Source organism: Gavia stellata, chromosome 16 (genome assembly GCF_030936135.1).
Source record: "Gavia stellata isolate bGavSte3 chromosome 16, bGavSte3.hap2, whole genome shotgun sequence".
Taxonomy (NCBI): Eukaryota; Metazoa; Chordata; class Aves; order Gaviiformes; family Gaviidae; genus Gavia; species Gavia stellata.
In genome coordinates this window covers 1771020-1781831 of record NC_082609.1, presented here as the reverse complement: position 1 = coordinate 1781831, position 10812 = coordinate 1771020, and the positions used below count along the sequence as shown (strand labels likewise).

At 50.1% G+C, this 10812-nt stretch overlaps 1 protein-coding gene across 2 annotated transcripts; it reads right to left on the bottom strand.

Moving 5' to 3' along the window:
- Positions 1 to 1642: 1642 nt before the first annotated feature.
- GNPDA1 (glucosamine-6-phosphate deaminase 1) lies at positions 1643 to 5944 on the bottom strand. 2 transcript variants are annotated; one of them, XM_059825299.1, is made up of 6 exons: positions 5821 to 5944; positions 5642 to 5743; positions 4377 to 4559; positions 3554 to 3738; positions 2699 to 2873; positions 1643 to 2414 (listed from the first exon to the last, which is right to left on the bottom strand). In XM_059825299.1, the coding sequence occupies exons 1-6, from the start codon at positions 5942 to 5944 to the stop codon at positions 2317 to 2319; spliced, it is 867 nt and encodes a 288-aa protein (XP_059681282.1). In that variant the 3' UTR covers positions 1643 to 2316. The 2 variants fall into 2 exon arrangements, with proteins under 2 accessions (XP_059681282.1, XP_059681283.1); XM_059825300.1 differs by lacking the exon at positions 5642 to 5743.
- Between the last annotated feature and the right edge of the window lie 4868 nt (positions 5945 to 10812).

Here is a 10812-nt window from a genome sequence, read left to right as displayed (position 1 = left end):
CTGTTAAGGTGCATGTGTGGGCAGATGGGAATGTTTGTGACAAGGAGAAGCATGTGTTCAAACCCCGTTTTCCTGCCTGGATGGAGGAGATGGTGTTGGATCTCTTAATCCTATGGGAGGCTGGGCAGGTCCCTTCTGCCAGGACAGAGGTGGGCTGAGGGCAGGGCCTGGACAGCAAAGGGTACGTTGGGATGAAAAGCCTGGGCTGGGGAGATAGCCCCCGGCCAGAGCTACCAGAGCACAAGCACTATGGTGAAGTATTTGGAGATGTTGCAATGAACTACCTCCGCTTTCAAGAACGTGCGGAGAGAGGAGGAACAGTGATGTAGTCACCACCGTGTCTATGAGTTCTGGGCACTCGGGGACCCCTGGGCTGGAGCTCCCCTATTCTGCAGTGAGGCGAGGAGGACAGACCCTCTGAGGAGGGGACAAGCAGGTGACTGCACTCATAGGACAGTCAGCTGGTGTTGCAAAGGTGGGACAGCTAAAACCAGATCCTGTCTTCACCGACAAGAGAGCAAGGTGGGTAACTCTGGTAACATGGCAGTTTCTTTCTCGGGTCTTTCCCTCTTGCAAACCTCACTTTCTCCATTTCTGTGCATGCACAGAAGGAGCATTAGATTATTTGCAGACACTTTGTGGTATAAGAGAGCTGTGACCGCCTCCTTTCTCCTTCAAAGATCTCCACTTCGTCATATGAAATGGCTGCTGCCTGGCGGGACAGAACAGTGGCAGGTGTTTGGTGGATGAGGCAGCTACTGCTGCTCCCCACTTCAGGAGCTCTCTATTGCTACTGAACTGCTTTCAATACAGGTTTGGATCTAGGTGACAGAGAAATCTTGTGCAAAATAACAGGTCTTTCTCATGCTTTGAAGGTTGTGGTGTTCTGTTTGAAGATGGTGTTACAAGTCCCGTTCAGCCACATAAACTGTTCCATGCTTCACTAGCACAGCGAGACTGAGCAGCAGATACAGTCAGAGGGACCATTTAGAAAAAATTAAGGCATTTACTGTAGTAAGTTACATTACAGATCAACAGCTTACAAAATTTCTGCATAAAGAAAATAAATGCTCCCCCGTTTGTCTTCACCCTCACTTGATAGTGTCTGATAGGAAACCCAGGAATCAAGTTTCAGAATTGGTGGGGTCTTACCAGTACAGGCTGTTGCCCACCTGTGTGGGGCTTCTGTAATTAAACATAGGCTGAGGCCAGAGGGAACGGAATGTTTCCTTTGAGGCTTATTTGGCATTTCCTTGTTGCAACAGGAAGGGGGGAGAGAACTTACTGCTTCAGGCTCTGCACTGACACAAGAGTGCTGAGCAGCACAGAGAGAAGTCATTTATGCTTAGTCTGAACTAATCTATCCTCCTGTAGTAGAGCACCAGGGCATAGAAAATTATACCCTGAAACTGAACATGTAAGGCTTCTTGTGTGACAACAAATAAAATCATATTGATGCCTAAACTAACCATTAACTGCATTAATGGTACTGCATTAATAATACAGCACAGCTGAACGCTGTCTGCAGCTTCCCTTTTGCCGAGATGGTTTTGAGTCCAACATCTGGCTCAAAGCAGGGTTCAGCCAAGGCTTTATCCAGTCATGTCTTGAAAACCTCTTGAGGACAGAGACTGCACAACCTCTCTGGGGAACCTGCCCCACTGCTTGACTGTCCTCATGGGTCGTTTGTTTCCTTATAGCCAGCTGAGCACCTTGTCTCAACTCAAGCCTCACTGTCTGATCTCATCTTCCCCCCGTGCGCTGCCCAGGAGAGCCTGGCTTCATCTTGATGACCTTCTCGTAGCTGTGAAGCAAGCTGCTATTAGGTCATGCTGAAGCTTTTCCTTCTCCAGGCTGAACAAGCTCAGTTCCCATTTTAAAGGAGTATAATATAAGAGTGTATTGTGGAGGGGGAGTGACACAAAAGGTACTTGTTCTAATTGCAAGAAATAAATCCCAAAGCAATTACCCATTTGGTTTCTGCAACATTCTACTTTCACATATCTTCACAGTTAAGTTTTGAGGCCTTCAGTCCACATGATTACAGTTGCTTCTAAACAACTCCTTCTCCATTGACTTTACCTTCAGAGAATAAGCTAGTGGTGGAAGTTTGTGGAATGCAGTATACTGAATCCCATCCTCATTTGGTTAATTAAGGCAGGTGTTTGGCATCTGTCTTTTTAATGGAGAGAAGCAAGCACATAATCATTTTGCTAATTTAAGAACAAGTATGAGATGAGTTTCTGCAGCAATTCCCTTTCTTCACAGCTGGTTTCCAAGAGAAGAGCTGGTTCAGCACTACTCTGAACAGCGAGATTAATCGCTGTATGGCTTCTTAGACTGGCTTCTTTCTGCTCCCGTCTCCTTCATGCTGTATAAGGGTTCCACAAGCTTGTTGTGAACCAGCATTAAACCTAACGTAGCAAGTAAAAAGATGACTTGAGTAGACATAAAGCAAAATTCTCATTCATTTGATGCTAATGAAATTAAACATTACTAGAGTCCTTGTTCCTTTGCTCCCATGCCCACACAGTTTAGCATTACCTTTATGCTTTTATTATGGCTGTACATCTCAGCTGTTTTATTTAAGGAATGTACTCCTTTGGGAGTTGATTAAACAGAAACATCTAATGCAAAGTGTGGTTTGTGCCACTTAAAAACCACGTACGACAGCTGCTTGTCCTGGTCAAACACTCACCTTTAAAGTATTTCACTGTCTTCACTTTGAGTTCCAGCGTGGCATCCTCATCGCACACAAACACAGTGTTGGGGTGTTGCTGGAAAGCAGATACTGTCCACATGTGGTTGACACCTTCCTCAATGGCTTTGTACAAAGCAAAGGCTTTGTGGGCTCCTGTGATAAGAATCATCACCTGGACTCCGAGACAGAGGATGGCAGTTAGGGTCTAGAAGATGCGTTCAGAGCGAGCACACCCATACCCTGCTGAACCAAGAGCGAGCTGCCCTGTCCCTAACAGGGGGATCTCTCTGTCATCCTCTGCAGAGGCACGTCACTCTATCACAATTCTGTTTGCTCTGGCTGCATTTTATTTTGTCAATTCAATCACAGCCTGGTGCGTCATTGTAATGATTCGCATCCTTTGAGCTCCCGTTAGGCACCTATACGCTGAGACTTAACAAGTATAAATCAAGGTATAGACTCAATTAAAAGCTATCCCATGCAGTTTCCATGATCTGCTGGTGTAACATCAAGTCAACCAGTGATTCTTGTAGTTATTTCCCCAGATAAGACTCTTAACCAAAGACATCCTCCCAAACCGTTCTAGCTCCCTGTGGATCACAACTGTACTGCGGGGTTACCCAAACCTAAGTGTTAGTAGAGCAAAAACGGAAGGCAGAGCAAGAGCCTTTCCATAGTGTTGCAGGATGCAAGAGAACAGGAGGGTCAGGTATTCAGTGGGCCGTGGCAGGGAGAGCATAAGCTGGCCGACGCCAGCAGGGTGCATTGCTGCTCCGGGACTGGATAATCTTTAGCTGCTCCAGGAAGCCCTGCTCAAGAGCTACTCCGTGAAGTCACTGCTTTTCTCCTAACCTGTCTGGCATCCATGACAGTGCCCACTCCGACCGTCAAAGCCATTGTGGGGACTTTGGAGAGGTCACCATCAAAGAACCTGGCATTAGCCAATATAGTGTCCCTAGCCAACGTCTTCACTCGCGTCCTGGATACCAAACTCGACCCAGGCTCGTTGAAGGCAATGTGACCGTCTGGGCCAATACCTGTGACAGAGACAGTTTGAGAAGCAGGTCAGTGGCTGTAATGGCTACTGTAGAGCCAGCAGCACTCCTATTACAAGGACATTCAATGATTCAGGAATAGATACAGCTCTGAGAAAACCCCTTCCAGTTTTTCTGCTCAAGCTCAAACTCGCTTCTGGTAGGAATGATAGCAAAAGCCCCCTCGGAAGCCAACAGAGACTCTTCCCTAATTGTGCTGGGACAAGATGACAACAAGTAGATGGCAGAATCTTAAGGCAAATGGATGGGAAAAGCTTGTGTTGAGCTCCTGTTGGCTCAGAGGACTCTGACTACTCCTAGCAGTTTCCTGTTAGCACTGGCAATTGTAATACATTTTGTCTTTGGTACAATTCTAGCCCTGCCTGTTTCTCCTGCTAATCATTTCCTGAACAATTCACTTACTGGATTGAAATACTTAAAACTGGGGGAGCAGTACATTGGAAGACAAGGCTGCCAGCACACGTGAGTGCCCAGGGCGATGGAGTGTGGGGTGGCTTTCACTGCAAATCCACTGAACTGCAAGGAAAATGAACTCTCCTGACAATAAGTGAGATAGCTGGTGGAGGAAAGGCAGTGCTTCCTGCCAGTGTTTAGAGACCTCTAGTCCTTCGGTTTTTCACCTCCAACAAAGAGTTCAATTCCTCCAGCCGCTTTGATTTTATCCTCAAAGGCGTCACACTCTGCCTGTAGATCAGGTGCATTTCCATCCAAAATGTGAACGTTTTCTGCCGAGATGTCAATATGCTTAAAGAAGTTATTCCACATGAAGGAATGGTAACTTTCCGGGTGATCCCTCGGGAGACCTGGTAACAGAGCAAGTGCAGGACTAAGACCAACTGAAAGAATATCACCCCTAACACAAATCACCTATACGCCCTTGCAGTGGCTTCGCTAACAGAGCACTGCTTTGTCTGTCTGTCATTTGTGACTCCCTCAACTTCCACAAGTTGCTTTTACTTCCCCAAACTGCAAAATTAAAATCAATCACAATAGCTCCTGTAAGACATGTGCTCATATTAACACGCAATGGATGTTCCAGAAAAGCAGGCATGCACTGTGCCTCATCTGTTACTACCTTTTCAGCCTTCCTCCCAGTTTGTATTAGCAAAGACAATTAAAAAACTGTGCAGAAGCCTGGGAAATAACTTACTGCATACTTTTTTTCCTCTTGAATGCTATAAACCCACACTGCACTGCCTATTCCCCAATGCTGCTTCATTACGATTGTTCACAGAAAACTTCCTGACCAGAGTGAAATTAGCATTAGCAAATATTTAGCCTGTATGTTTTTCACCTTTGGAGCTTTAGGCTTGCCCACTAATCTCTTTGTACTCTTTCTTCTGAGGAGGCTATTTCATCACAGCTTCATAAACGGAACAGTCCTCTGCTATCTTAACAGGAGTGCACGTGAGTTACGGAAGGGCACTTGGACGGGTATCACATCATTCCTTGCAAGAGACCTGGAACTAAAGTGACCTTTATAATCCCAGAGCAAAGGTGGTAGTTAATATTGCACACTATCTCGGCTTGCAATGATAAGAGGGATCCTTAGCTGGTCAATACCTGAGTTCAGGTAAAACACAGCAGCGTCCAGTGCGTGTAATACCAGGCGACAGCCGATACCCTTTAATATTTCTTACACAGGTTTTAAAGTTGTTCCTGTTAACTCCTTTGGCTAATGCAGATTTTATCCTTCCTACCGTAAATCTTTTGCAGCGGGATTTGCTGCACCCCCCGTGCAGTAACAAGACTGTCCGCCCGCGGTGCCGAGCGCTGCCGGCCCTGCCTCGGCGACCGGGCAGTCGCGCTCTCCAGACAGAGGGAGAGAGAAGATACGGCAAATCCGATAGCGAAAGCCAAACGCTTCTTGTGCGCGGGCACTCACCCACGTACTCGTCCATGTTGAAGGTTTTCACGTACTTGAAGGAGAGGTCCCCGTTGCGGCAGTACTCCACCAGCTTCCTGTAGCAGCCCAGCGGCGTGCTGCCTGCGGGGAAGCCGCCGCCTCAGCCCCGGGGAAGGGCCCGGGCCCGGCCCCGCCCCGGCCCCGGCCCCGGCACCCACCTGTGGGCAGCCCCAGCGTGAAGAAGCGCCCGGGGCCGGGCCCGAAGCGGACGATGCGGTTGCGGATGTACTTGGCGGCCCACTCGCTGGCCTGCGCGTACGTCTCCAGGATGACGAGCTTCATGGCGGGGCCGGGCGCCGCCTGGCAGGGCGGGAGCGAGCTGACCAGGACCGCTACGCCGCCATCTTGCCGCCGCCGCCCCGCTCACCTACCTGCCTGCCCGCCCTCGCCTCGCGCCCGCCGCCGCCGCCGCCGCCGCCGCCGCCCGGGGATCCCCTCAGCGGGCGGGGCCGAGGCGGCAGCAGCACCGCCCGGGCCGCCCTCCGCGCCCGCCCCGCCGGTGGGCGGTGAGCGCCGGGCCCGGCCCCTCACGGCGGCCGCGCCCCGCGGGCGGCTCCGAGCGCGGCCCGAGGCCCTGCGGCCCCGCGCGGCGGGAGGGGGGACCCCGCTGCAGCCGCCCTCCGCGGCCGGGGAGCCGGGGGGATGGCAGGGTCGGGATTTAGGGTTAGAATTCAACGAAGCGGTTAAATAACACCCAGTAATGAAGCGCTTGGGCTGCTGTCTGTCCAAATCAATCCAAGTTACGCTGGAAGTGTGCTTTGTCGCCCGAACGAAGCTTTTGGGAGCCAACGTTTTCCCCAAATACGCTATGAAGGCAACAGATCTTTACATGTCCTGACTGCTTCATGCTTCTGCTGGGGTGTCCCCATCACTGCAGGGATGGGTGCGGCTCGGCCCTTCAGCCGCGCTGGCTGTCCGGCAGTGACCCGCGATCCCTAAAGCGAAGCCACGGGCCGTGTCCCGGGCAGGAGCGAGCAGCTCTCGCACTTGAAGCATTTTGTAGGACCCGCTTCGGGGCACGTTGGGGTCGTTCTGGGGCTTCAGCTGCAGGGACAATGAAGAGACCGCGACCTGAGGATGTTTGTGCGGCTCCTGACAGCAGTGGTATCCCAAAAAGACCTTTCTGCTCTTGCTCCGGCTGCCTTCAAGATGTGATCAAAACGTGCCCGACCTCTCCTTGCAAAGTCTTGGTTCGGTGTTGAGATGCAAAGCTCTTACTGCAAAGTTAGACAGCTTTTCACTTTCATTAGAAGAAAGAATAACCTACAAATTGCTTTGCTAGGATCCAGACCATGCAGCTTCTTCTTATTTTAATAATTTAAACGACCTGGCTAGACTGAGTGCTCCTGATACTGTCTCATCGTGGATGCTGAGAAATCCTGGCTTTGTTTCCATTTGGATGGGGAATGATGGGTGTGACCGGCCGTAGCCAGACATCTGTGGTCGGACACGGGAGGAGTTTTAGGCCACAGAGACTAAATAAACTGAAAGCACCATGTGTTTCCATCAGCGGTGGTTAGCCAGCAGGCAGGAAAGTATTTCGGTGGCTGTAGTGCTGGGGGAAGAGCTGACAGCAGCGGCATCCTCGGCTCTCCTGCAGTGCAGGGCAGCCTGCGCTTTGGCTCTGTGTGAAACAGCTTTTCCACTTTTCCCGTTGGGGTCATACCGGTATGATAGACCCAGCGGTCCCGTGGACGCTGGCAGGAATTATGGCGTCGGTGGGTTCATAGGGACGGGACCGAGGCGCTGGCTAAACTGGGGGCTGTGCCTGCCCTGGGATGGGGGGGCAGCAGGGACCTGGCTGAGGTCTGAACACTTCCCACCCTGGGGCTGCTTCGGGTACTGCCGGTACACCGGGAATCTGGTGAGCGTACCTCCTGACCGGCACGCCGACGCCGTGGGAGTCGCGGTGAAGAGCACATCACCGTTACTGTAGCACACCTGCAGCTGCTGGTGTGCAAAGGCAAAACTGCTGCAGCGCTCAGAATGCAAGAGTGCACCAGCACCTCGTTTCTGCAAATAACCCACATCGGCTGGCTCAGCGTTACCACGGAAACGCGGTGAGGGCTCGGGGATTTCGGAAAACCGAATACTGGAGGCACAGACCGCATTGGAACTGATTGCAAGAGGCATCGTGGACTTCCCACAGTGGTGAGCTGTAGGGCAACAGCCATGTCATCCCGCCTGGGGTGACTCACGGGTTGTCGGGTTTGTCTGCCATCAGAGCGGCCTGTGGACAGCCGTCACCCGTCCCCTGCCGCCTGCCTTGCCTTCTTTGCTGCACTTGGCACCCTCGGAGGTACGGAGCGCTGCTGCATTTGAGGATCAGCCTTACAGCATCCTACCCCGCTGCTCACACAGCCCCAGTGTCAGGATGGATTTGGTTTAAATGCAAATCCTGTGGGTCTCTGTCGATTGCAAAGGGTCTGGCTCTCACTTTAATCTCCTGTGCAAGTGGATTTGGCAGATACAGTGCACAAAGATGTAGAAGGCAGCCAGCAGCTCCCAGTAAAAGCAAAACATGTTTTGATGAGAGGAAAAAACTACAACGGTGCAAGAGAGCCAGGCACGTGCATCTGCCGCCACAGCTGCCCTGTTCTGCCCACATCCCGTGTATCTGCATACTTTATGCAGTCTTACATTACTTAGGAATTGCTCCAGGGCTGGGTTAATATGTGTGACTAGCATGCAGGGTATTTTTAGGTATGATAATTTATGCATGTTATTGTTTCTGCGTTTACAGCTAGCTGTTCAAATGTTGAAGAACTTCCTGGTATCTGAACAGGCTGATTTTCCTTCTTGCAAAGGCAGCAGATGGAAGGAAACAAACACTTCTCCTCTGCAGAAGAAGTTGAAGTTTAACCAAGGGGTTCTAAGAAGCACAGCATTTTCTTTTTCTCTGCCTTGAAGTGATTAGAGTCAACAGCGCTCAAAGACCAGGGCTTTCGCTACTGGGAACTGCTTGGGAGCGCTGGGATTTTTTTCCTAAAAAAAGCAACAATTAAAAAATTATCTCCATAAAGGACCCTCTCTCCAAGTGCTGTAATTAAAGAGTCTTTTTAATACGCACCATCTGTCACCTCTTCCTGCTCCAGCATGTTCCACTTACCTTCTCACCCCTATTTATAAGAAAAGGAGAAACAGGATTCCACATCGGATAGATCTGGAGGGGAGCTGCTCTTTTCTGCAAGCCTCACTCACTGCTTAGCTCCCCCAGCAGCACCCAAATCCCATTTAGGAGTTTGTTGGGGGGCCACAGCAAGGCGACGCGCTAGGGCAGTGCACGAGCAGGCAGCTCCGGAGCGCACACGTGCCAGTCCCTTCCCGTTTTTGCAGATGAGGCTCCCATGGGAGAGCTGGCAGAGCTTCACTCCTCACCAGGTTAAAAACTGCTAGTCTATGCAGTAAGGGATTTAGTCTGGATAGCAAGATTAAATTAACCATTGGTTAATTGTGATTTCTCCAGTAGGCTGAAGAAATAATGGAGCGACAAAGATCAGTGGTGAAATCTGAGTTCAGGCTCCAAAAATCGGGCTCGGCCAGAGTTGGCTATGCTAGATAAAGGCAATTCAGAGCTCAGCTGTCTGCCTTGCCCTGTTCACATTCAGCACAAACTCATCTTCATCACTTGATAGTCTGAGCCTCAGTTCTGCTGTTGAATTTTGGAAGAGAAGTCCCATTGGGAAAGTCTTCCATTTCAGTGCTGCTGCTATCTTCATTCCCCTTCCTTACAATAGTCGTGGCTTATTGGGGTGTAATTTGCGCACCAGTAAACAAGGCACTGCTTACGAGTAGTTCTGCCTGGTCTGTAAGAGCGTGTGCGGTTGTGCTCGCTGTGTAGGTACTCCTCGTTACAGCAGGCCCGACGTGACCGAGCAGCTTTTGTTGGTACAACAAACAGTCACGGAAAATTGCAGCTGCGTGCGTGTTCAAAGCTGCGTACAGAGACCCACACCTGCATCTGCCGTGCCGGGGAACCTGACCTCTGCCGAGGCTGGAGGAGGTGTGGTGCAGCTTGCTGGGCCAGGGGCTGGCACGGGCGTCGGGCCAGGGGCCCCCACGTGCATTTAGAGGCCGTGGCAGAGCTCGTTTGACCGGGCAGCATAAAGGCGGGCACATCCAGAGGTGTGAAGCCATGCTGCCTGTGAAACGGTGGGGGTTTGTGCTGGCACAGCACTGTGGTCATCGCCGATTCTGTTTTCTCTGAGGGGGCAGCAAAAAGAGAAAGACCCAGTGAGGCCCTGACCTACTGTAGATACATCACTACCATGGTTTTAAACCAACTTGAGGTGAGAATAATATTGCACTCTGTCAACAAAGCTTTGAACTGGCAAAAGCGAAAAGAAGATTCAAATACAAAATGGTACTGAGTAAAAAATATTAAGAAACTGAAGAGCATCAAGGTCTATAGTGGTGTTGCAAAGTAAAACTAATTTTGTATCAGTAGATTGCTAGAAACAATTGACAGCTATGTTGAAGTTAACTACATATGAGACACCTGTCTCCTGCTGCTTCTCCTTACTTTACATTTTCGCAGTTGCAGAAGTCTTTCATCATGTTTTAGGGAGGAACATCTGTCAGACAGCATTTATTAATCCTAAGAAATCTCTTCAGCCTAATTATACAGCTATAATTCAGGACGTTATTCCACAGTGTGAAAACAAGGCACGATGTATATGTATATCCAAACCCTATAATTCCACTTCTTGCGTATTAAGTATATATGCCTCTGGGGGCACAGGACTACTACTCACTTTATTATTTGTGGTTGATGACAAAAAAGCTTTTTCAATAAGTGTAAATGTAGGGACAAGCAGTGAACACTACAAACAGCTACTGGGACGGAAGGAACCCAGCGGGCAGCAGCAGCTCAGCCCCCAGCCAGGCTCCCAGCACTCCGTCGAGGTTTTGTGGGCAGCACAGTGAAGTTTCTGCTGATACCAGCGGTCTTTGAATCAGACTCCTAATAAAGTTTCCATCTTCCTTGTGCACAGCATCGTGAATGGGTGGATGATCCGGCCTTTTAATGAGTAACACTTCACCATCACTTTTGCTTTTTCTTAACCTGCCAGTTGCAGCCTGCTGGCATATGATTAAGCTATTAAACCGGAGAGCTTCACAGGTACAATTTGACCCATTAGCTTATGTGA